We start from the raw sequence: 24,804 nt of genomic DNA on the forward strand, positions 1-24,804 counted from the left end.
CCTATTCCACACCACTCGTCCTCTTCTCTAGCGTCAACCCATGCATCACGGACGGACGACAAGAACAACCAGACCCAAAAGGTGACCATAATAGTAAAGATACAAATATACATATCACCAACAACGATGATCGCTTCTCCTTCTCCACCTCATCCTTATCCCCCCCCATTTTCGTCAAACCCCACAACACTTTCTTCATATGCACAACAACAACAACGAATAACGCCATAGCGGAGTAGTCTAGCCAGTCCCCCTCTCCATCTCCCTTTTCCCCGGGAGGTAACAAAAAAAAACGACCAAAAAAGAAACAAATAACCCCTTGATGGAAAGAAAAAATGAATGATGCTAGTCATACAAAGATGTGGATTCCTCATCTGACCCGACCTGACCCGACCTGACCTGACCATGCCCTTGCCGAAAAAAATAAAATAAGATGGACTTTATACAGACCGAATCAGATGATGGTGATGATGGTGATGATGGTGATGATGGTGATGATGGTGATGATGGTGATGATGGTGATGATGAAAAGGGAAGAAAAGGACCCGAAAAGTTAATCAAACAACACATGCAAAGTACCCGAATTTGAAAGAGAGAGAGAAGAAAAACGAAGCACAATCACACCCTTCTCCAAACCCCTCCCCCCGTTCAAAACGCCCTTTTTTTCATTTCCCATGACAGAAAAGGTTCCGATATCGATATATCTCGTTCGTGCTCATACTTGCATGTAATCATTCTCATTTCAGGGCCGTCTGTGGCTGTCTCTCTTTCCTCTACTCCCACTCCTCCGCGCCTCCCTTACATGTTCGCAGGGACGCTTGTGCGCGAAATATGCGGGGGCGGAGGCGGCGGTGTAGCAGTTGATCGACCGCCAAGACTACCCAGGCCATGAGCTTGAGCCATGCTACGATGGAATGAGCCGATCTTCTGGAAACCCCTATTTGGTTGCAATTTTGGTCAGTTGATTGGCTCTTTTCATTTATAAACTAAGGAAGGTTATACCACAAAAGTGGTAAGGCGGAGGAGGTGTGGGACAAGTACGTACTTGGAAAGATCGTAGCTCTCTTCCTCGGGCTCTGCTTCTTCCTCGAAACTCCCCAGACTTGCTCCTCGTACCATTCCGCCGTTGCCTACAATTCCCAGACCTAATCCATTGACATTACTATTTGACCGTGACCGTTGGCTTCCAATCTCGCGCCGGCTGACGGGTCGAGAAACTGTGCGGCTTGGGCTCTCCGGACCAGCATCCTCATCGTCCTCACCCTTCAATTCACCATCCTGATCTTGGTCATCTTCAGGCTCGGCACTCCTGCCTGGTAGCATAGGCGGCGAGCTGGGGTGATTGTCGTCTTCGTCGTCACCATCCTTGAAATCCGGACGCTGGAGTTTGATTGGACTGAGCTCAAGGGGTCCTTTGGCAGGCGTGCTAGGGAGATCGACAAACTTCCAAAAGGGTGCAGGGCTGGAGAAGGCCATGTATTGGCTAGGCATCTGGGCAGTGCTGGGAGGCGCAAGGCGAGGTGCATGCCTTGTAACCAAGGGTGTGACAAGTGCATTGTTCACCCTACCTGTATCATAGCTGCCGCCCATACTATTGGAGGCAGCATCAGAGTACAGAGTTGGCGGAGAGTTTCCTACATCGGTCTTCATCCCAGGAACACTTTGCTTGACAGGGTCTACCCCAGGCGAAGACTCGAGGTGTCGTTGGGATTCGTCCTGCTTGATATAAGTACCTTGTCCCTCGTTGCTCCCATACATAAGTCGCTTCGCAGGAGTGACAAAACGATGATCCTGATCACGGGTGTTTGGGGACTGCTTGAATCCTCCATATGGACGTGGGCCACGATCTGGGGTATATGACTCGTTTGCGACAGGGACGGAGGAAAGTGGAGGCGTTGCAGAGCGTGGGGGTGACTTGATGCGAGGAGCGTATTGTTGAGAGCGATTGTCGCGCTCCAAGGCACCCACAAGACGCTCGGTGGCCTGGGTTGGATTTCCAAGTGCAGGCGAACTAGGCCCTGAGCCGTCGATGCGATACCCTATGGTCATACCGCCACCCTTGCGAGGATTGAGAAGCTGCTTCTTAATAAATTCCTCCTTTTCGCTGTCGGCAATCTTCCACTTCATACCTTTTCCCGGTTCATCCGTACGACGTGCGACCTTTGCAAACGACTTGTTCAGGGATAGGTTGTGGCGAATGCTGTTTTGCCAGCCACTGTTGGTGTGCCGAAAGAATGCATAGCGAGCTTTGATGTAGTCGTAAATGTTGGCAAGGGTAAGCATCTCCTCCTCGCTGCTCAAAATTGCTTGACCGATGAGCTGGGCATAGCTATGAGGTGGCTTGATATCTTTGGTTGAGTCTAGACTGTAGTCAATGTCGTCTCCTGTATCCAGAACGACAGACCGGGAGAAGGTGGCAGGGGAGCCTTTGCTGCGGGGGTCCTTGTCGGCACGAAATGTCATGGGCGTTCCTGGCTGACCACCCGGAGTAGATGTCATCTGGTTATAATAGGCTTGCGAAGACTGGTGCTTATGGCGAGGGTGCGAGGATGGTGGAAACGGATCATATTGATCCCGCTTTGGTGTCGGGCCAGGAGGGTGTGCATGTTGGTGAGACTTCGGTGGCGGGTTACCGTCATTGTCAGACTCGGCAGCATCTTCATTCTTGACCTGGCGCCATAGCATCGGGTGAAAGTGGTCCTCTTGGTTGGCGAGGAGGAAAAGCATCTGGGTGCTCATGATGCTGATGCAGATGCCAGAATGCAGGGCGGCCCTGTCTCCCCTAGTGAGATGGCGATCGTCGAGCTTGAGACCATTGCGGCTGTTTACTGTAATGTACCATTTCTGGTCTGAGGGGTCAAAGTTGATCTCTGCATGAACACGGGAAATCTGGCGCTCGGGGCCAAGGTCAATATGTACGCCCCAATCCTGGCGCTGCGAGTCGCTCATGGGCATGCCAGCAAGGTCGGCCTGGGAGCTCTGGGGGTTGGCACGGCTGCTGGAGTCTACACGGCCAATCCTGACCTGTGTGTCCTGGACGAAGAAGCACCAGTCACGCGCAGCAATCTTTGCAAAGGCGGCAATGTTCTTGCCCTCGTTGCGCTGCGACTGCAGGTCGTTTGCATAGTCGATGGCGGCATTGGGCGTGTATGCGGGGGTGCGGAGAGCGGCAATGACGAGGTTCTGGCGCTCGATGGGGTCCATGTTGTTCTCTGCATCGCCGCCGTTGGGGAGCGTCGTGTTGGAGTCGTTGCTGGCGACGGACTCGGTGATGCGGGTACGGGGAGGGTCTGCGGCAGCCGAGGCAGCTTCGTCCTGGGCAGAGCCGTTCAACTGTGCGAGTGAGTACAAGTTGGCCGCAACACTAGTAGTTGTTGGGCTGCTCACCCGCCTGCGCTTCCGCGAGGGCGTGGCATCTGGCGTGTCGGGGTCAGATTGCTGCTGGGGCTCTCTGCGCGAGCGGAGTCCACTGCGGCGGGTCGACATGGTGCATGCGCGTGGGAGACTGTGCCAGAAGCAATACGGTCAGCGAGTGCATGCAGCGGGAGGGCTATGTTTTGTATATTGCATATGTGTGTTTTGCAGGGCGCTGAACCATGGGTGTGGCCAGCGAGCCATGAAGGCGCGAATGGCTTGCGCCCCACCTGCGACTCGACACAGGCGCGCGCACACACGCACACACACACACACAGACGAGCAAGGACTGGGTGCTTACCGCGAAACGTCGGTGCCCAGTTCCTAATGCAATGCGCACGGTGCGAAGAGCAACTGGCGAGGCGGCAGCGGCGGGGGGCAGCGGAAGGGGGGGAGGTCGCAGGCGCGGAGGAGGGTGGTGGAGGTGGTGGAGTGGAAGAAGCGAGAAGGAGGCGTACGGTGGGCGGCGGAAGCGTCGTCGTGGTTGCTCAGTGGTGTTTGTTATTCCACGACGCGACGGAACAGCTAGCGCGGGCGTGACGATGGGCGCGGATGGCACAGCAAGCAAGAGGGCCAGCGACGCGTGCGGGGGAAGAGGGCAGAGGGTGATGACCAGCACTTTGGGGGCCAGACGCGCCAAAGGGTAGGGTTCGGGGGGGAAGCAAGAGGATAGCTATCGATAGACGGATATCGAGGGCGTGGAGATAGTCGCAGAGCCGCAGGAGGCCCAAGGAGACGAATTACGTCGCTGGCCTGCCCGATGCTTTCTGCTCTCCCCCAGCCCGGCATCCGTGCGCGCACCCCGTTGTGTCAATATTCACGCTACACATACGGAGGAGCCGGCGACGGCACACCAAGGACAAGCTCGCCGGACGAATGTGGCTGGTCAAACACCAGCTGTGTACAGTACCTAGACACGGACATATGCTTCCCTCTCTTCTCTCCAGGCATACCGTCAACGCCGTGTTTGTCCCGCGCGCGATGCTCTCTGCCCATGTCCTGTCCAACGCACAACCACCATCATCGCCCGCGCACTGACAACAACAATGACGCTGCCGCTAACCAAAGCGTTCGCATGCGCCGCCACACACCACACGAACCAGTCGCCAATCGTTGCCCCATCCATCCCCCAAGTGCTGACTCAGTGACGCGTGCAAACCAGCATTGCGCCCGCCCGCTGTCAAACAATGCCCTTGTTTATGGCTCCGTCATCAGAACCATGGCTACAAAGAGACTGCACATATTTCACATATTAAGCATCCGAACATTGTCCACTCCCACACATACTACGTGCGTAGGAGCAAGATTTTGCAACCGCCTGACTGTCCTTGCTAGCTTCGTCACGTGAGCGGCCCCAAGTTTGCTGCCTGTTTGCTACCCCTCATCCTTGACGCTCGTCATCCCACGTGGACTGCAAAAAAAAAATAACCTTGGTTTTCTACATGCATACACACACACATACAATCACTTCGTCAAATGCGGCAATTGACCTTGTTTGAATAAAAAAATAACTTGTTTATAACAGCTAGATGTGTACATGTATATCTAAGCCAATCAAAATTAACGAATTATAACAGCAACTTTTTGGCTGTTAGTAGATTCCTTGTTGCTTTTCCCACCATAGCAGGCCTCATCTATTTAAAGCTGCTAGTGTCCAGTGGGGCAGAGAGAGGAAGATTCCTCGAACTGGCACCAACGTGGATCGTCTTGGGATACTCGGAAATGACCCAGTTCTGGCTGACAGTGTCCCAGTTGCTGATATCACGGCGGGTGATGTTGGCACTGAAGACGGCGCTCTCGCCGGGCTTGATGCTCAAGCGGTCAAAGCCACGGAGCTGCACCTTGGGGTCGTGGGGGCCACCAAGCGAGACGTACGCCTGGGCCACCTCGTCACCAGCAACATCACCAGTGTTGGTGATGGTGGCCTCGACCTTGAACAGAACGTCCCAGAGCTGGGGGTTACCACCGGGCGCACCACCAGCCGCAATGTGGGCCTGAGGCGAGCCATCGGTAGAGCCCGCGGGCCAGCTAACGTTGAGGCCGTACTCGGGATCCTGAGATGCCGTCTTGAGGTCGGTTGAGTTGAGGTAGGGGTATATGAACGTGTCGGGGTAAACAAGGCCGGGAGGGTACTGGTAGTCCTCGGTGTTCTTGCTGAAGTTTCCGAACGTAGGGGCAGCCGAAGTCTGGCCGGTGAAAGGCTTGTAAGCCTCGGCAGACTGCACAGCGACCTTGAGATCCGAGTATTCAAAAGTCGTGTACGAAAGACCAAAGCCAAACTCGTACGTGGGCTCAATGCCCGCCTTGTCAAATGCGCGGTAGTCAATGAAGACGCCCTCTTCAAAGTTGGCCTGGGGACTGAGGATGCCGTTCGTGGGCTCATAAATGACATCAGGGCCATACTCCTCGGCGGAGCTGCCAATGGTGAAAGGGAGCTTGCCACCAGGGTTGTGGTGTCCGTACAGAATGTCAGCAATCGAGTTACCAGACTCCTGGCCAGGGAGACCAGCCCAGAGAATGGCAGTCACGTTGGCGTTCTCCTTCCAGGCGTCAACAATGACTGGGCCAACAGAGTGGATAACCACAATGGTGTTGTTGCACAGAGCAGAGACGTTCTTGACGAGCACATCACCATTGCCCCACACAGTCAGGTTGTTGCGGTCACCCATGTTGTCTGTGGTCCAAAGTTAGCAAAAGACAATATCTATCCGGTGAACAGACAAAACTTACTATCGACGGTGATGTAGCCTTCACCAGAGTCGGCGTTGACGAAAACAATCGAGTGGCTGGCCCTGCTGGCCATGGTCTGGATCTGCAGAGTAGCGTAGTTGTCGGTGACTGAAGTGATCACGCCGCCGTTCTCGTTAACCTCGCGCTTGATGGCTTCGAGAGGAGTGATGAGGTAAGGGAAGTCTGCAGTTCCTGAACCCCAGCCCATGGCCAACGTGCCAGAGTTGCAGCCGCGATCAGCGCATCCATTGGGACCCAATGGGTTCTCGCCAGCATCTTCTCCAAATACAGCAGTCCACTTCTCCTTTCCAGAGAGGGGAAGGACGCCAGAGTTCTTGAGGAGAACAGTAGACTTGGCAGCAGAGCGGCGGATGGAGCGGAAGTGTTCCTCGCGAACGTCAACGTGCTTGTTGATCAGACCGAAGCTCTTCTTTCCAAAGAAGTGCTCGAATCCGTACGTGCTAGTTTGCCAGCTGTCAAAGTTGACGGGGATAGACTCGTCAAGGCCGACATAGTAGTATGCAGTCATGATACGGATGGCCGCATCGTCGAGACGCCACTGAGGAATGGTGCCGTTGAGAATTGAGACGGTCAGGTTAGTGCCCCAGAAGGACAGTCCAGTGTTGAATCCAGTATCACCGGGCATGGTCATGTCCAAACCGGCATAAGCCGAGGCAACACCCGAGTGCTGTGCGTCCCAGTCAGATCTGAGCATAAAGTTAGTCGCCAATATTCTTCGTATGAACCTTATCGGTATGCTCACAGAATGAAACCCTGAAATCCAAGCTCGCCTTTGAGAATGTAGTTTTGGAGATACGAGTTTTGGCAGACTTGCGAGTTGTTGGCCTTGTTGTAAGAGCACATGATGGCACCAGTACCAGCGCGGACAGCATCAGCAAAGGGCCACAGGTACAGCTCGTGCAGAGTCTTGTCATCGGTGTTGGAGCTGATGGCATCGACAAATGGGATGTCCTTGAAACTGCCAGGCTGACGGAAATGCTCCTGCTCGTTCAGAAGGTAGTGCTTGGTGCAGGCAATGACGCCAGCATCCTGGATACCGCGGACCGTTTCGGCCACGGCAACACCCGAGAGCACAGGATCAGGACTGAAGCCTTCCCAGTTACGCTACAAGCTTGTCAGTGAATGTGTTTTTTTTTAAAAAAAAACCAAGTACTGTAGCAAACTTACACCGCCCTTGGCGTGGCGACCAAGAGGTCCAATGGCAGGACCAAGCTGAACGTCGACGCCCTTCTTCCGGTGCTCCTTGCCCATCTCGTGACCGCGGGTGTAAAACTCATAGCGGTCCCATGACGCAGCAACTGTACCACCTGCTGGGAAAGCAGAGACGTAATCTGCGAAACGGATGCCGAGAGGGCTGTCCTGGAGGCAGAGAGGGTCAAAGCCAAGACGAGGAATAGCGCCCACGTTACCGACGCAGTGGTCGCTCTGCCATCCAGTACCGGTTGTGAGGTTGACCTTTTCAAGAAGAGTCAATTGGCTGACAAAAGCCTTTGCCTTTTCGTAGGCAGCCGCCCAATCTTTGGTGGTGGGATCTACCCAACTGGTGCACAGTTAGAGAGAGGTTGCAGATATCAGGGTCTACGTCGTCGAGTTTGGGTGGCGCCATGGCTAGGGCCTGCAAGGCGCAGCCGTCGCCCGCAAAACAAGTGCCGAATGCACTACTTGCAGCAACCAGGGTCTTTCAACTGACAACCAGAATGAATATACTTACGGACTTGGGTAGTATGGCGGGCTCTGGGCATTGTTCAAAGAACCACTGCCCGTGTCGTTGGTAGCACGAGGGAATCTGGGCGATGCCTTTTGGTCATTGTCAGTCTGAGGGCGCAAAGAGTGTGTTTGAGTGCAATTGCAGAGCGGCTGGGCAGGGCCAGAGTGCAATTGTCGGCAGAGTCATGTTGTTGGCATGGAGGCGTGGTGGCGTTGGTTTGGACGTACCTGGGCAAGGCCGACCAACAATGCTTGTGCAAGCCACAGCATGATGGCGTCTGGGTGACTGGGGAACGCAGAAGCAGAGGTACGAGCAACACAGCAACAGACGCTACTTGTGAGGCAATCCGCAACGAGGACTTGAATGCAGTCGCAGACACAGTGCAGAAAAAACCTTGGGGCATCATGGTAGCTTTATTTGATTGCGCGCCCAAGCAAGGGACAAGGGCAGATCGACCCCAACGACCTGTCTCCATGCTAGCACCATGCGCCTTGCCCCGTCGCATCCCCAGGCGCAAGCGGCAGTCCAGGATTGCTCTGGTTGCGGGGACCATGATGCATCTGCACCATTGCCTGCTGACCCCTGCCCCGCCCCCCCTGGAGTCTGGGGTCTCCTCCTCCTCCTCCTCCTCCCGGGGCACCGCATTTCCCTCTGAACGCCCAAGAGGCCGTGGTGCTGTTGGCTGCTGGCTCGACGTCGGCTTCGGCTTTGGACATGGATGTATCCAAGGGCTGCCGAACAGCTGCACAGGACCGCAAAGTCGGCATCGCCATGTCGACATTTCCTTGGATTCCCTTTCCCCATGCATCCACACTGCGAGGCCATCGACTGCACATCCATCCATCTGCACTCAAGTAGGGCGCTCGGCCAATGCACGAGCCGTACACAGGGCCTTGTACATCGTCATCTACCAGCCTCGGACGTGCACACAAGCTCCTCCTCCGAAGCCTTTTTGGACGCCACACAACCGTCCAAACTCTGACAAGGAGGGTTGGATTGTGCGCTATCTGGCCGCCCGTGTCATTTCCCTCGAGCCCAGCACGCCGCCCAGCATGCGGGGTCCCTGTCGTCAACGAGCACTTGTTGCCTCAACTATTCCTCTGTGTCTGTCTGCCGCCCTGTTGCCGGCAAGTTACCATTGACCGATGCTCTGTTACCTGGGGACATGACATGCCGTCAACTGCTCCCCGGAGCCTGGCCTGCCATGATCTGCAGCCTCCACAGCGTCTGCATACAAGCGCTGGTTATACTTCGGCAATTCCTTTTGGGGAACATTGCCCGTCGTGCCCACCCCAGACGGGCGTCTGGACAATGGCCGTTGGATTGGTGACCAAGAGACTAGTATACAGTAGGTCGCCATGCGCGTCTTAGCATCCTGTTCCACTGGGTGATGCAGTAAGCACCGAGCAAAACGGCTCCAGTTTCTCCTCCACTACTCCACCCTTGGCAAGTAGTACATGTAAAAAGTCACTCACGTCACCGACACGCCGCCTCCGATGTTGGCCCTTCGGTACCACGCTTCGGTCTCCAAGTAGCATCGCGTCTACGCTTACCGGAATTGCGCGCCGTCGGAGCCCTTCGGCATGTGATCAGGAATAGCGGCTGACTTGGCCTTCCCACATCTTGTCATTGTTGTCGCGACAAAGTCGAAGATGGGACAAGGTACCGCAGCAACCTCAGCATCACATCGGGGGTTACAAACAAACCGCGCCTTGTGCCTTCCCCATTTGCCGACAGTCCTAGGATTATGCTTACAAAACAGCCTCTGCCCCTGTCGCACATCGGAGTATATACTCTCTATATTCCTCTCTGATTACTTCGACTTCAAATACGAGCCTCGGACGAACATCATGGTAGCCAACCTTCATCTTTGGTCCGCTAGCAAAGGGGCGCACCGCTGTGCATCAACGACGAAGAATCATCATGGTACCTCTCTGCCACCCAAGAAGCCGCCGCATTGGCCAATGCCCTGGTACCCCGCATGGAGACGGCTTGCTAGCGTCATTTTCTAGAACTTCACGCTTGGCATCCCCGTAGACTTGTTGAAAACTTGCTTGGACACCTGACTCTTGACATGACAGTCTGGTTCGCTTCCTCAGAGGAAACATGGTAATGCAACCATGCTGAGCACCCCGCCGTTATCCTCTGCACCATATTAGCTCTTCGTATTGTCGCTAGGGAGGACGAGTATGTACATAAAGTTCCAGGCGGGCTCTGTGCAAAAAAAAAATTGCGCTTATTCAATTCTGAACAAGACGTTGTACCAAGATTGCGGCTTTCGGGGACCGTCTTGCACGGCTTGGGCGGAAGTTAAGATGTGCTGGCATCCAATCGCTTCGACAAAGGCTCGGACCATCTCTAGTAAGCCTATTTCCAAGGCTACCACATGGAAGTAAACATGCAACACGCTCCTTGCTCATTGTGTTGGCGACGAGAAAAATCAATACAGCGCCGCTGACCCTGCAATTTTTGAGGCTTAAATTAGCCCGCAAACCCACGCAAATAGTACATGTTCTGCAAAGGTTGAACATACGCGTAATCAAACCCGCCGCCCGAAAAAACAGCCGTCTGATGCACGCCGTTCGGGCCTAGACCAAAAGCAGCAAAAGCACCTCGACGGAAGAATGAAACAGTGACTAACGGCGTCGAGCAAAAGTAAAGGTAGTGGGGCTGCTAGAAAAGGCGGGCATAACTACCACTACTTTTGCTAGACGCTGGGGGCAGGCCATGCACGGACTTGGAGTGACTTGTTGATGCAAAGTAAACATTACCTCCCCTATACCTCTTGCTTGAGAGCTGAGTCGATATATATATGTACGCGAAAGCTCCTCACCGCCCTCGAAAGGCTTTGAAAAGGGCGCAAGGCCTCTGCCTGACACTGCACCAGCCCTAGAACCGGGCAGTGCTTCTCCAAGGGCTGAAGCTCTCGGGTGCCGCTCAGCCTCATCATAATTCCGCCAAGACGAGAATTGTTCAGTCATAGGCCATCGAGATGTCGTCTGGATCCATTTTCAGGCACGATGCTATCATTGCAGTCAGGATGGGATTGGGGACGCATTCTCTTGACAACATTTTGGTCAGGCCGACCATGCCGGAAGGCTGAAGGCAGTCGCAAGGCAGCACCGCCTTAGTTTGAGTCAACAGCCTTTTTCGAGTCAAGCTCATACGCATGCCTTATCATATAACGCTTGTATTCAGCCCAAGGCTATGAAGTCACAAACTTCTTCACCATCACCTTCACCATGGGCTGCAAACTCTCTCGGGCGGTGCGGCCGCCCGCGAAAGCTGAGGCCTCTATTGGCAGCGCGCCTACCTCTCACAAGGCTGAACACGCGGACACACCACAAGAGTGCAAAGAAAGTGCACCGCAACTATCACGACCTTTCTCCTACGACGACATTGCAATCACATCTTCAGCCACATTGCCGATAGTCTGCCAAAGGCGGAACAGCGCGCCCACCACGACGATGGAAACAACACAAGAACCTACTGCCGCCTTCAGCCTGTTCCTCGCAGAGCGTTGCCTCATGTCGATTCAACTCCCCGATGACCAAATCGACGAGCCCGTCGTCGCAACAGTCCCATCCATTCCGACACCTCCGCAGCCTAGCAATACTTTGGAAGAGTCCACCGTTCAGTGCATCACTTGTTGTACAGCGCTGCCTAACGAAAAGGACAAGTTTTTCAATCCCTGTAAGCATTGTGATAGTGTATATTGCGGATCATGTATCAGGCATTTGTTTATCGAAGCTTGTAACAATATGACGCGCATGCCGCCACGATGCTGCGGCCCGATCCAGTTACACCACGCAAGGCCTCATCTGACTGGAGAAGAAATCGCTGTATTCAAAGCAAAGCATGAGGAGTGGTTGACTCCAAACCCCTTCTATTGTCCCATACCTACATGCTCAGTTTTCATACCGGAACGACTTCTTCCCGAGCAGATAAAAACAGACAGAAAACGAACAGATTCTGAGGCCGGAATTCCAATTTCAAAGACGTTTACATGTCATGCTTGCGAATCAAGCATCTGCGCAGACTGCCGACTGACTGCACACCCTTCCAGTGCGTGCAATGTCTCCGAGTTTGGCATCGACAAAGAGACCACTAGACTTCTGAAGAGCTGGGGTTACAAGCAGTGCCCAAAATGCCGGCATGGGATCAAGCGTATGTTTGGATGCAGACATATGGAGTGCCGTTGCGGAGCCCATTTTTGCTATAGTTGCATGGGTCATCCAGATTTTTGCGGAGAAGATTGTTTCGACGACGAAGACTATGAACATGAGAGCGACAACGAGAGCATGTCGGAGTCATCGGAGTCACCTGAAACATCTTCTGCGCAAGGAGAACAGCAAGATACTGAGCCACGTGTTGCACCACCGGCCGAAGCCGTGAATCTCGATAGGGGGACTGCTTCATACTGGGCAAGGCAAGCCCTGGACTTTGGCGAAGAACCAGGTCAGGATTTCGCGGACCGCGCTTGGAACTGCTTCCATTCCTTCAACCCGTACAAGATCGATTTGGAACAGGCTCTAACTACAAACTCTTCGGACGCAACGCTGGAGTGCGTGAAGTGTTGGCGTACAATATATCCAGTAATCAGAGAGCCGCCCCGTGTTTCGTCGATGGGGCAGGCCCAGACGATATCTCTGGGGTCAAGAGTGAATGACACAAGTACAGAGCGATTGATTTCCAGAGAGCATGGTCGCGGGAGGAGGAGATATGGTGAATACAAACCTCCACGCAATCTCTTCCGCAATGACAACACCACAATGGGAGCGACGATTTGTCAGCCCACCGCGGCACCTTCTCCTCTCTCACAAAGCGCACCTGACAATGAATCGCCGCTTACACAATACCTGAACCGGCATTGCGAATCAATTGTTGATATCTACGGCAACATCATCTTCCCAGCTGAACCACAACAGCAGCAGCGCCGTGCATCAATGGACGACCACGATTACCACGACATCTACACATTGCCATCAAACAACGACCTGAAAGAAAAATCCCCGCTTTTCAATACGGCATCTCCAAACTCAACTACCCTCACTCCTGACCTTCGAAGAAACATCGCTTACGACTGCTCCGAATGCAACCTACTCGTCTGCGAGTTCTGCAAAGACGTTTTAATCATTGCGCGGGACATGGGCGTCGAGAAGCACAAAGAGCGGATACAAAGACTCGAGGAACGGAGAGAGAGGCGCAGAGTCGAATAGTTATATAGATTTGCAGTGTCATTTTTTTTCTCTCTCTCTCTTGAAGCTTTATGCGGCATGAATTGGTGTTTGGGATCTTTTGCTCTTCAATAAGGAAATTGACGTTTGGAAACGCGGCTTATGATGGGGGAATATCAACGATTACACATATCCAGTGTAAATAAATGAACACAAACAGTAGTAACTACTGCACCTACGGGTCTAGAATGATATTCGCAACTTCCTTGACACAACAACTCTAGATTTCTTTTTTTTTCTTCTTCTTTTTCTCTCTCTCTTCCCAACCTCCCCTATACGCAACTTCCCTACAACTCAATCAATCACCCCCCCCCCCCCCTTTTTTTTTCTTTACGCATCGAGGTATACCATAATACGCCCCCTTTTTGATCCTTACCGCATCATTCATACCCCCTTACATAACCGCTATCCCTCCCTCCCTCCCCCCAAATGCAAATTCCCTACACTTTACTTTCTTTATTTTCTTCTTCTTCTTCTTCTTCTTCTTCTTCTCAACCTCCCATTATTCTTTTTCTTTTTTCCGTACTACCTTTCCAACCAAAGATAACCCGCAACCCCCCCTCCTCCTTTAGCAATATAAGATTCAACATTGTCAAAAAAAAACTTTCTTCTCTGTACTACCATCTTCTCTGCATCATTTCTTATTTATTTATTTTTTCTCTCTTCTGCTCTGGCGTATACACACGCAATCAAGTACTAGTGTAGATGGGGAAATATTATCAAATTCCATGTTTTTTTTGTTCTTTCATCATGGTCGTTTGTGTAAAACGTAGCAGCAGCAGCAGCAAAGAAAAAAAAGGAATATGCGGGCCATGTCCTCGCTCAAATATCTATTCTGTTTCCTTAAAAGAGACATATGTATACAGCGAGCTGGAATTACTTTGCTACTACTAAACATATTCTTGCCGCCGTAAAGCATCAACTTGTGCAACTAAAGTAACTGATAGCGGTCAGTTATCGTAAGGAAAGGTGCCTCCCTAAAGGATGTACTTCTCTCAATCAAGGAGAGAAAAAAAACCACTACTACAAATACATCACGCCAGACAATAATGAATCAAACAATCAAACACACGTACGCAAAAAGGGTCGAGCTCAAGTTGACTACATTTTTTTGATACCGGTAAATGAAACGTATTCACATCCCGGTGCCCTCTCTTTCAAAGATGCTTGATATCGTCCTTCAGCTCCCTGTTGGTTCATCCAGTCGTGAAATAGCCTTGTTGTTCATTCGTTCGTTTCATCCACAACAGACCGTTGGACACAGACACGTCCAGCTTTCAGGCCGCAATGAGTACTGGCGCTTTCTATGCGCCGAGGCTGGGAAAGGCGCTTGAGTCGGCGATGTTGGGACCGGGGGCACCACCGCGGCCACCACGACCACGGGCATCACCACGTCCACGAGTCTCACCGCCACGGCCACGTCCGCGGAACTCTCCACGACCTTCGCCGCGACCGCGTCCCTCGCCGTTTCCACGTCCACGTCCCTCGCCGCCACGGAATTCACCACGGCCACGGCCGCGTCCTCGGCCGCCGCCCTCACGGGGAGGGGGAGCAAGCATACGGTCACCGTCGAGCTCAACGTGAACCTTTTCCTTGCGCGCGCGCTCGCGCTTGGCCTTGCCTTGTCCACCAGCGATGAAGTCTTCTTGGTCGTCGCGGGAGAGCGCAGTACCTTCGGGGAACTTCTGGCTGCTGCCCTCGTTGGCCTTGCGAACGTTCTGGGCGGCAAGAGAAAGCTTCTTCTCGGCCAGCTCAGCAAGGTAGGCAGCGTAGGACTTGCTCTTGTCCTCGGGCTCGGGCTCGGCGTTCTCGCCCTCGGCATCTTCCCGGATAGCGTCCTTCTCTTCAGCCTGAGCGATGGCCTCACCAGCCTGCTCATCAGCCAACTCAGCGTCGCCGTCCTTTCCTCCCCAGCCGTGAGCAACTTGCTTGTCGTGTTCGCTAGAAAATATTAGTCTGGTTGAAGTGGGATGAAAAGAGGAGACATTGCTCACCTGATACCGGTCCTGCTGTGACGGTCACCCTCGGCGCGGGCACCACCACGACCTCCACCGCGTCCACCACGACCACGACCGCGTTGGCCGCCGCGAGCTCCAGTGCCAGTGGGTTCTAGTTGGGATTAGCATCGACACTAACCGACCATTGGATCTCCACTTACCACCAGATCCCCTTCCGCGGTTCTTGTCAGATCCTACGCCACGATCCCGGAAAGCTGTGGTTCATTAGCCGTTGTTCGTACGGATGGTCTGCGGAGGTTCTAATGTATCTCCAGAACCCGGCATGTCTGACATACCGTTCTCGTTGGCGTTGTCGGTCTGCTTGGCACGGTTCTGGTGGCTCTGCCTCTCGGGGATGGACTTGGGGAGGTCGGATCCATCGCGCTTGCCGTGCCTCATGACGGGCTTCTCAATTGCCCTCGTTGGCGGGTCAGCCGGCCTGTTGGGGTCGAGCTCAGGGTCATTGCCTGCGGGGTCATGAGTGTTTGTTCTGCGACTGTGCCATGTATCCAGACGTACCCAGTAGCTCGTAAATGTTCTGCACTTGGAGTTAGCCATTGGACTGAATAGAAGACTGCAGCTGGTACTGCAACTCCCAATTGCGAGGCGCAGATTTGGATTTCGCAGTGGGGTGGCCTGGGAGCTTACCTTTGAAGCGATTTGAGACATCTTGACGGATTGTAGCGCCTTTCGCGCTTTGCCCTTCTAGATGCACAATCTGCCGGGTGGAAAAAAGAATGCGAGAGCTTCCCTACGGTGGTTAGGGACGTGGCTCTCAGATGTGGCTCGCGAACGGGGTAATGGGCGCGAAGTTGCGGGCAAGAGGTTCGAAAATCGGCGTGGGTTGCTGCCGTAAGCGAGTCAAGTGGGGCACAGACCATACGTAGAAGGCACAAAGAAGCACCAAAGGGAGCTCTCTATGCTGCCGCGTACGGCGCTTGGATACGCTATTGTACTATCGCTTGTGAGGGGCAAAGGTGATTTTTTTTGCATGTCCAGAAATTCTATTTTACAGGCCCATGGCGCCCGAAAATGGTCGGCAGGGTTTTGAGTGGTTTGCTTATTCCAAGTGCGCATTCAGACGCAAGTCGAAGTTCACCCATAACAAAGTCAGGTGCACCCCCGCTTTGGAGTGAGAATAGGTGGCAGATGAACAATCAGCCAACTTGCCTTTAGTTGTGAATATCATTATCAAGTTCCTGTGACAGATTTGGTGAGGGGCGAAAATGGCTGTTGCGACCGACTTTGCATTACAATATGTACAAAGCAACACTGAATCTCTAATCAAGAGGCCGCGGTGCCACAGTAGAAGACTGGATTGCTTGGTAAAGCATGCCCACTTCTCATGGTCGGAGCCTAAAAAACTTCCCGTCACAAATACAACTGTCGCGTCCAGCCACAGATTGAATGAAAACTTTTAAATATCACTATCCCAAGGCGACTGGTCTTTCGTATCGAACGCTGTCATACGGTATTGACACATGGTCGGTTAGGTAAAAGCCGTTGTTGCGCCCGCTAAACAACGTGGTCAAGAAGGTATGAATAGGTGAGTTTTTACACGGTCCCTGGTGGACATCCGGAATAATCTTCTCTTACTATCGTATCGTTCTCGTAGCATCATCTGCTCTCGTACATGGTGGGGAAGTGCATGCTGGCGGACAGTCCGAATGGATCAGCGTCGAGCATTGGATCGTAAGGGTCGAAGAGGTGGTTGTTGCTCATGCCATTGAAGACTTGGCCACCGTCGTTTGGTGCTAATGCGGCCGGGCTAGTGAAGGGAGGGTTCTGGGAAGGCGGCATTGGCGGAGGCATATTGTTTGAAGGAGGGAAGTTTTGTTGTGGAAATGGGCCGGGACCGGCAGATTGATCGCTCGGATCGTCGTGGTCGTAGGAGTCTGCTTGTTCCTCATACTCCTGCTCTGTAGAAGGATATTAGCCTAGGATTACAAAGTCCTATACTTAAGTAGAAAGGAAGAAAAGGAAATGGGTTAGCGTGCCTAGTTGACTCATGTGGTCCGTGAACTGCGTCTGGTAGAATGACGAAGGACCGTTGTTCGGTGCTACACCGTTTCCGCTGTTACCGACAGTCGAAGCATTTGACATGCCATTTGAAGAAGGCTGGTTTGTTACTAGTGAAGGTCGTTGAGCACCCATCATAGGGGTGAAGTTCGATCTAGGTGGCTGTGGCCGAAGTGGTTGCTGCTGCTGTGGCTGCTGCTGCTGCTGTTGTTGCTGTTGCTGTTGTGAATGCATGGGTCCAAAATTGGGAGATACTGATTGACCATGGGGCATGAAATTGGGCGAGCGGGTCGCTGATTGAGCAGGAGATGAAAGATGAGAGCCCGGAGTAGGCTGAGTCAAGGGAGATCGCTGAATAGGGCCATCAGGTTGGATCATGGGTAAGCCGTTGGAGGCGTCAATCTTGGGCGGGCCTTGCAGCGAGCGCCTCTGCTGCTGTCTATTCAACATGGCACGTTGCTGGAGAGGGGCCTGATTAGGCGAGGCGTGTGCAGATAATGGAGGCCTGGTGGCTCCGAGATTTGGACTGCCAGTCTTTGCGCGCAGCTCAGCCTGGACGTCGATGCCTAGAGGCGAAGTAGCGGGTTAGCGCGTGTTGCTTGATCAGACGTCTTGGGGGGGGGGGAGTAAAAACGGGGTCAGGGCTACCTTTCTCTAGCAGAATCCTCTCGAGTAGAGAATTCTTATACCGGAGCATAAGGCACTCGTCAGCGGCATTGCGGTGACTATTTTGCAGGTTCTGGAGGGTGTCTTCATGATGCTTAATGGTGTTCTCCAATTGCTTGATGTACTCTGTTCTTCGCTCGCGGAAGGCGGCCTGGGCCTGCCTGTTCCGCTGCTTGCGCTCTTCCGAGGTGGCATAAATCTTACGAGGCCTTGTTAGTTCTATCATAGACGCGGTAGCGACTGCTGCAGTCATGGGCGGCAATTGGATTGGTAGCGGGAGGGCTCACAGGTTTACGGCCGCCTTTGCGCTTCTGCTGCTGGGGCTCTTCCTGGGGATATGGCTCGGCCAGGCCAGGCTCGGGCGACGATCCGATAGACGAAGTCGAACCGTCGCGCTGAGCCTCTACTTTGCCCACGGGAGCCGTCATATCTGTTACGAGACTATCTCCCATCTGCGGCCAGCGCACCCCTCCGTCCTGATAGAGGGGCCGTTGGGCGCCAAGAGATGGGGAAAAGGCGACAAAGGCAGGTCGGTCGGGGGGACAAGAGGCTCTGGTCGCTTAGACGCGCTTGCAGTGGGCAGCCGCAGCGCCGGGACGGGGAATGGATACGGTGTGTATGGGGGATTGATAATGTCTGATAAGAAGAAAGGGTTGGGGCCTGTGGGTGGTCGCGCAGTAGTTGTGAGGTAAGCTCTTGGGTAATGGAAACGAAGATGGGCTCGAACGGAGGGGCGGAAGTGCTGGACTTGAAAAGGCGGGCGGACCACGTTCTTTTGCCCTGCCCAGCGCAGCCAGCTCGACTCCGTGTGGTTAAGACTCGCGGCTGGCCGCCCCAGCAGTGCTTTGTCGGTGGGCGGGCGGGCGGACAGCAAATGGCCACTGTTGGCGCTCCGGCGCTGGGCACCAGCTCGCTATGACGGCCAAGCGGGCGGGATGAGAGTGCACTGGCTGGCCGCGATGAAGTTTTTTTTCTCTTCGCGGGGGGGCCTGCGCAGCGGGCAGCGGGCAGCGGGCAGCGGGCAGCGGCACCAGCACCAGCACCGGCGCATCATCAGCATCATCATCACGAGCGAGCGAGGGTGGCAGACTATGGGCAGGGCCTGCCCGGGCGTGCGTTCAGTCGACGCCTTGGTGGAGGAGCCCTGAACAGATGCATGGCTGTTGCTCACAGGCTGGACTGCCATGCCGTTTGCGGCCTAGCGGCTCTCTAGCTCCCGCGCCACCACCAGTTTTTGCACTGCTTTCTCCGGTTTCTCCAGCGCACGCATACGCGCCGCCACAGTGCTGGCTGCCACCAGACGATATGTAATGAACGCACCAGCCCGCTGCTGTGCTCTGCGCACATGTACTGACTATACCTACTTGCACACATACTACTTACACTGCAACCCTCTACTAGAGTACACCTGCACACCTGCGCACCTGGCTGCTCACCCTCCCGCTGCCCCGCTGCGCCACGCGGCTCCGTCACTGTTGCGCTCGCTCCGTGTCAGAAGGCAGGCAGAGGCCGACGTCGGACGGGCCTGGGTTGGCACATACCGATGACCTCCTCGGCCGGCATATCACCTCTCCTCGTTCGCACACATGGGCTGACGGGAGTGAGGGGGCGCACCCGTCCGCGTCCATAGCTGTCTGCATGACATGCCCCGACCGGCGCCGACAAAAGCCAAATCACCACCCCCAACTCGCAACTCGTCGCGCCTGCCTCGTCCATGTCCCGGCCATGTCACTGCACCAGGCCTCTGTCCACCGGCCCTGGCTGGCACGCCTGGCATGGCTGGCAGCGCACTTGCTCCCGCCGGGAAGCCGCCAAAGCCCCGGGTCACGCCCATCACTACCAACGCCTTGGCTCCCTCGAGACACACCGAGTTTTGGCCATGGGATCGCCGAAGCCGTTGCTTTTATGCACCGCCTGAGCCTCGTTAACCACGTCCAGCTGTAGCGTCGTCGCCCGCAATGTCCGCCTGAGCACCCACCTGACCTGCACACGGTCGAGACTGGCCATGCCACTCACTCGTCGACCCTCTGCAGAGCCACAGCGAACAAAGGTTCAAATTCCACCTGTGCGCCCGCAGTGGGCCGGAGCTGCGTATGCCCCGGATATACTTGCCTCTTTAGGCCTGGCCCGCTGGTTCAATTGGATCTTCGCACCTCCAACGACATGGCAGCAGGGGGCGCCCTACAGCAACCTCGTCTCCAACCACACGCCTCCCCTCACCCAAACACGCTCGTCACCTTCCCAGTCACTCTCCTCATACGATTCCAGCTAATAATACTCCGGCGCCTATCCATGGGTACCGTACCATTGTTGCCGCTGTCACTGTCACTGCTACTGCTGCTGCTACTGCTACTACTACTGTTAGAGCAAGAAGACATGGTTTATGCTGATGCTTTGAAACACTCCTCAGCCACATTCCGCGGACCGCAGTACATTGTAACTTCACACAATTGCACAATGCCTCGTAGAAAATTGCATGTCTCCATTGTTGACGTTGCTCATCGCTCTTGCTGATTTGACTACGCTGTGCGAGATGACTGTAGAAGGAGCAAATGCCCCCAATGCTCTTGCCTCACCACCACTTCACTGCCTTGCCAATTGCCATAACCCCCCATCTCACAGTACACATTCTTCTTGTGCAACCCTAGGGCCACGGCCTCTACTCGTCCAGCAACATATCCCAGCATCGACACTGTCTCGTATGACTTTCATCCCGTCTTCACTACTGTCAGGTCTCGTAATTACCAATCTAAACCCCCTGAAAGTGGGCAGAAGTGGCCTTCTCAGAGATGATCGAGTGTGTGCTAAAGAGAGCAGGGACTCGAATCCGATACTGAGCAGAGATTACATACCAACCAGTATCTCTATCCTCCACCACATCCGGTTGGTGTTGCGACTCCGTCTGTGTCACCCGAATACGACAACACGCAATTTCTGAGCTGCAACGGCATGATCGGCAGTCCTACCAGCGGGCCCAAGGCACATTCAACAGTCGATTCTCGTACAAAGCCCCGACCTCTATCAGACATTCGCGAAGCAACTGAGTCGACCATTGCTGACAGTTTGTCACGCGATATTTTGGTCGAGACACCTCTCCACTGCCCATCTCCAACCGAAATGTCACCGCCCTCTCATGACGCGTCAGGACAATGCCACAGCAATGATGTTCGGAATATGGAGAACGCTGAGCCTGATAGCAGAAACAGCGTCGAGAGCGATGGCTTGAGACACGTTCATCGAGGCAGATTTGCAGAGACGCCATCATCACAACATTTCATAGACTGTAACAACCGAACCAATATATCCAGTGTTTCTGCAAGCAACATACCTCCGCGGTCATCGTCAAAATTTCGTGTACGGAGCGTTTCCAGGATGCGGAAGACACAACAAATACTGCCCCAGAGTATGATACACAGCACAACAGCAGAAACACTCAACGTGGTACAAGCAAGGCCCCTATCACCTTCTAGAAGCAGGACTAGTATCATCCCTAATAATGGCCAATCTCAATCTCCTGTTCGCCTCACTGCTGCACGCTTCAACCCTGTTGCACATGACACCAACGGGCGCATCCCCTCCAAGACGTTCATTCGCCAGTCTTTACCGAAAGCGCTCCTAGAACATCCGGCACACCGCCATCCCCGAATTGAGCTTGGATTGGATTTATCCGCAGGAGTATTCGTTGGCGGAGGATGTATTGAAGGGACTGTCCAAATAGACATTGACGATGCGGAGCGAGTACGTCACAGACGAACCCTAGACATTGCTCAGATATCTATCGATCTCCTTGGAATTGAGGAAGCTAGCGGCAATAGGCGGGCTGTATTCCTGAGCCTGGCTACAGAGCTCATTGGCAAAGAGAATCCCCCACCTCAGAACATGGTGGACACGCAGGAATCAATTGGCCCAGAAAATACATTCTGGCATCTTGTGCCTTCCACTACCAATCTTGCATTCAGTCTTAGTCTCCCGCTCGATGTTGGACCTTCTCCATTCTACTCAAAGAACGCGAGGATCCGATACTTGCTCTATGCATCCCTGCTCATCCGGGACCGGAGCAAGCGGCATCTTGTTAGCACCTCTGAAGACGTCACTGTACTACCCGTGTATGATCGTATGTCCTAAGTATGCCTGTATTCCGAGCGGCTCTGACTATAGGACAGCTGAAAAGGCACTGGTTTCGCTTCCCAGCCCACTGAATGCCTCTGATGAGTGGATCAGACCCCGAGATACGACTGTAGAGGTCATCCGGCTCACTGCAGGCATACATCGCCAAGTTTGGGTCAGCGGTACGAACATATTTGCCGATGTTTATGTTGTCAACAACAGCAATAAGACCGTGAAGAAGATTGAGCTTCAGCTGGAGAGAGACATACTGTGCTACAAACATGTTTGTAGCAAGAGTCTGTTCTATTACCCCTTGCTGATGCTAATGAGAACCGTGTGCAGGCTGCTGCATCCACTATGGAGAAGTCTGCAGGCCAGTCGCGTATCTTTGACAGCAATGAGCGTACCATCTTGAGCAAAGCAATGGTGAAGAATGGCTCACCTGGCTGGCATGGTGTGGCTGCAGGCCAAACTCACCTCCGCACCTGCGACCTGGAAGTTCCTCGTGGGTATGCTACAGTGAAATGTGGTATGTCATTGCTGCCATGACAAAGGCAGAACACTAACAGCGCAGGGAAATATTTCGAAGTCCGATATTTCCTCAACGTTATCGCCTACAGCGCACACACGTTAGGATGCACGCAAAGTTTCACAGGCCAAGCTGACACTGCGCAGAAGGCTTGTCACTGTCCAGCTACCGATTGTGCTTATCCACATGGTGCGTATCATCACAAGACTCTGTCCTCTTTACCCTCGATTGAACCTCATGTCGCAGAACTCTCTCGATGTAGTACCCAACTCCGTCACCCAAGTAGCTTTAGCGATCGAGGAGAAACGTACATCACATCATTCACCCCCGCGTCTCAGCCGGCATGCCTCTGGATCCGTTCAAGGCCGCGCATTCGCAGCACCTCGCACGGAATCGCTCAAACGCATTCGCGACCGGGACGAGACCCTCAAAGAGCTAGGCAGAACCCTTGAGCAAAGCCCCCGCAAGTACAATCTCCGCCGCGCAAACTCGAATTTCGACTACCGTACGCTCCCCACAAATACACATGACAGCAGTGTGAGACACGGCAAGACGGCAGACCTTCAAGATGGTCTGCGCCGCATTCGGTCTAATAATGTGGTCGGTTCCAAATACACTAATACTTTGCAAAGAATGCATTCTGCAAGATCAAGACAAGGTGCCGAGTCGGCGCTTGGCTTTCGGGAAGCCGAGGTACGTGAGGATACTGAACTTGGGGAATCGGACTCGAGTGGTGATAGGCTTCTGGGAGCGAGGTTAGACGGAATCAGCGAGCGCCCATATTGGTTTAGCAAAAGGAAGAGTTTTGAGAAGTGGAAGGACGTGGCCAACCTTGGCGTTGGGTGGCTGAAAAGTGGTTGATATTAGATAGTAAGAGAGAGAGACAGAGGATAGAGGCAGCTAGTGTATACCGTTGTTTTCTTTGTCTTTGCATTACGTGCAATGTTCAATCATGACTCTAATTATCATACAATCACATCTAGTGCGTCCTTGTTTATCTTTTTTTTTCCCAATCCACCACCCCTTTACTCTAACTAAATCTTATCGTACAAGCAACCTACTCCACACTTCTTTTTCTTTTCTTTTTAACTCATTAACACATGGTGATAAGTATATACAACAAGATTCATAGCACAACCAAGCCCTTTCACGCCCGACTCTTACTCAACTCACTCTGCGCCGTCGCCGTCGGACCCCCTTTTACCCTCTCCCCACCCGTAACCTTCTTCTCGCCCACCGTAATATCATGCAGCGCTTGGCTCGTAATCGGCTCATTCGCATGACTCTGTGCGTGCGCGGTCGGACCATCCTTAACCGGTTGGTTCTGACCCGTGAGTTTCTTTTCTGCCTCTGTGATTTTGTGCAGTGTGGCTGAGTCTAGGGTGCCGGAGTGCTGCGACGACGACGACGATGACGACGACGATGATGATGATGTTGTCGTTGTTGCATTTGCAGAAGAGTGGTTAGGACTGTTGTTGTTGGTATTGTCGGATGTCAAGGCCGATTGAGCGATGGATGTGGGACCGCCTTTTACGGGGTCTTCACGCCCTGTTATGAGCTTCTCGCCTGTGGTGATGTCGTGGATTATGGCTGCGGTGAGGGTCTGGCCGACGTGGGCTTGGGCTTTTGCGGTTGGGCCGTTGGCGACGGGCTTGTCGCTGCCTGTGATTTTCTTCTCGGCGGCGGTGATTTGCGAGATGAAGTTTGAGTCGATTTGGAGGGCTTGATGGGAGGTTAGGGAGAAGGGGCGGGTGGTGTGGTTGCTTAGGTCGTTGGCGGAGATTATGCTTTGGCGGAGTGAACATGGTGGTGTAGAGGTGGGCCGCGCGGTTGGGCGGGCGAGGAGGAAGTTGCGGTTTAGACGGAGGAATTTGGATGCCATTTTTGGTGGTGGGAGATTTGATGTGGTAGTTTTTTGGGTTTGATTTCGATTACTTTTTTCTTATACAAATGCGAAGAGAAAGAATCACAAGACCCGAGCTTGTCTTTTATGTACCGTGATGGAACTCTGATGTAATGTCCATATTCCACAAACAATGCGCTTAGACCTTAGAACAGCATACCCGTGTTTTGCGGGAGAGGTGACGTTACTATGGGTCCCAGCGATGGGATTCTGTGCTGTTTGCTGTTCATGGCCGTGCTTTTTCCCTAGGCCACTGCAAATTCCTGCATCAATGGCGTTTACATTGCGATGATGATCCTGAGATGCAGGGAGCCGCATCACCGATGGCGTTGGCGACAGCGCGATGCGTGTCGATGGTGTGGTGGAGCTATGATGTCAGCATTTTCTGGGGAAGAAGATGATGCATCTTCCCTGCATGACTTTTCACACATCTGCATCGCACATCTTATGGCATTTAGATGCAGGCTACCGTA

General features: G+C 53.5%; 9 protein-coding genes across 9 annotated transcripts; 3 read left to right on the forward strand and 6 right to left on the reverse strand.

The window, feature by feature from the left end:
* Window positions 1-798: 798 nt before the first annotated feature.
* COCMIDRAFT_84687 (uncharacterized protein) lies at window positions 799-3,486 on the reverse strand (the record flags this gene model as incomplete). The annotated part of the gene is made up of 2 exons (XM_007685935.1): window positions 799-937; window positions 1,046-3,486. 2 exons carry the CDS (start codon window positions 3,484-3,486, stop codon window positions 799-801), a joined length of 2,580 nt encoding a protein of 859 aa, XP_007684125.1.
* A 922-nt stretch (window positions 3,487-4,408) lies between these two features.
* On the forward strand, window positions 4,409-4,762 carry COCMIDRAFT_84691 (uncharacterized protein; the record flags this gene model as incomplete). The annotated part of the gene is made up of 1 exon (XM_007685936.1): window positions 4,409-4,762. One exon carries the CDS (start codon window positions 4,409-4,411, stop codon window positions 4,760-4,762), a length of 354 nt encoding a protein of 117 aa, XP_007684126.1.
* A 286-nt stretch (window positions 4,763-5,048) lies between these two features.
* COCMIDRAFT_84811 (glycoside hydrolase family 3 protein) lies at window positions 5,049-8,142 on the reverse strand (the record flags this gene model as incomplete). The annotated part of the gene is made up of 6 exons (XM_007685937.1): window positions 5,049-6,088; window positions 6,145-6,851; window positions 6,908-7,269; window positions 7,333-7,705; window positions 7,877-7,962; window positions 8,101-8,142. 6 exons carry the CDS (start codon window positions 8,140-8,142, stop codon window positions 5,049-5,051), a joined length of 2,610 nt encoding a protein of 869 aa, XP_007684127.1.
* Window positions 8,143-11,115: 2,973 nt separating this feature from the next.
* Window positions 11,116-13,092, forward strand: COCMIDRAFT_33240 (uncharacterized protein; the record flags this gene model as incomplete). The annotated part of the gene is made up of 1 exon (XM_007685892.1): window positions 11,116-13,092. The coding sequence occupies one exon, from the start codon at window positions 11,116-11,118 to the stop codon at window positions 13,090-13,092; it is 1,977 nt and encodes a 658-aa protein (XP_007684082.1).
* Window positions 13,093-14,414: 1,322 nt separating this feature from the next.
* Window positions 14,415-15,776, reverse strand: COCMIDRAFT_1855 (uncharacterized protein; the record flags this gene model as incomplete). The annotated part of the gene is made up of 6 exons (XM_007685860.1): window positions 14,415-15,051; window positions 15,105-15,219; window positions 15,269-15,322; window positions 15,404-15,574; window positions 15,627-15,645; window positions 15,756-15,776. The coding sequence occupies 6 exons, from the start codon at window positions 15,774-15,776 to the stop codon at window positions 14,415-14,417; spliced, it is 1,017 nt and encodes a 338-aa protein (XP_007684050.1).
* Window positions 15,777-16,724: 948 nt separating this feature from the next.
* On the reverse strand, window positions 16,725-18,220 carry COCMIDRAFT_84886 (uncharacterized protein; the record flags this gene model as incomplete). The annotated part of the gene is made up of 4 exons (XM_007685938.1): window positions 16,725-17,026; window positions 17,114-17,692; window positions 17,775-18,032; window positions 18,088-18,220. The coding sequence occupies 4 exons, from the start codon at window positions 18,218-18,220 to the stop codon at window positions 16,725-16,727; spliced, it is 1,272 nt and encodes a 423-aa protein (XP_007684128.1).
* A 690-nt stretch (window positions 18,221-18,910) lies between these two features.
* On the reverse strand, window positions 18,911-19,626 carry COCMIDRAFT_33243 (uncharacterized protein; the record flags this gene model as incomplete). The annotated part of the gene is made up of 4 exons (XM_007685893.1): window positions 18,911-19,082; window positions 19,266-19,317; window positions 19,361-19,422; window positions 19,487-19,626. The coding sequence occupies 4 exons, from the start codon at window positions 19,624-19,626 to the stop codon at window positions 18,911-18,913; spliced, it is 426 nt and encodes a 141-aa protein (XP_007684083.1).
* Window positions 19,627-20,741: 1,115 nt separating this feature from the next.
* COCMIDRAFT_84733 (uncharacterized protein) lies at window positions 20,742-23,289 on the forward strand (the record flags this gene model as incomplete). Its single annotated transcript, XM_007685939.1, has 6 exons — window positions 20,742-21,906; window positions 21,956-22,182; window positions 22,242-22,428; window positions 22,474-22,528; window positions 22,575-22,617; window positions 22,675-23,289. The coding sequence occupies 6 exons, from the start codon at window positions 20,742-20,744 to the stop codon at window positions 23,287-23,289; spliced, it is 2,292 nt and encodes a 763-aa protein (XP_007684129.1).
* A 286-nt stretch (window positions 23,290-23,575) lies between these two features.
* On the reverse strand, window positions 23,576-24,310 carry COCMIDRAFT_22980 (uncharacterized protein; the record flags this gene model as incomplete). The annotated part of the gene is made up of 2 exons (XM_007685873.1): window positions 23,576-23,778; window positions 23,899-24,310. The coding sequence occupies 2 exons, from the start codon at window positions 24,308-24,310 to the stop codon at window positions 23,576-23,578; spliced, it is 615 nt and encodes a 204-aa protein (XP_007684063.1).
* Window positions 24,311-24,804: the final 494 nt, after the last annotated feature.

This window comes from Bipolaris oryzae, assembly GCF_000523455.1.
Source record: "Bipolaris oryzae ATCC 44560 unplaced genomic scaffold scaffold_14, whole genome shotgun sequence".
Taxonomy (NCBI): domain Eukaryota; kingdom Fungi; phylum Ascomycota; class Dothideomycetes; order Pleosporales; family Pleosporaceae; genus Bipolaris; species Bipolaris oryzae.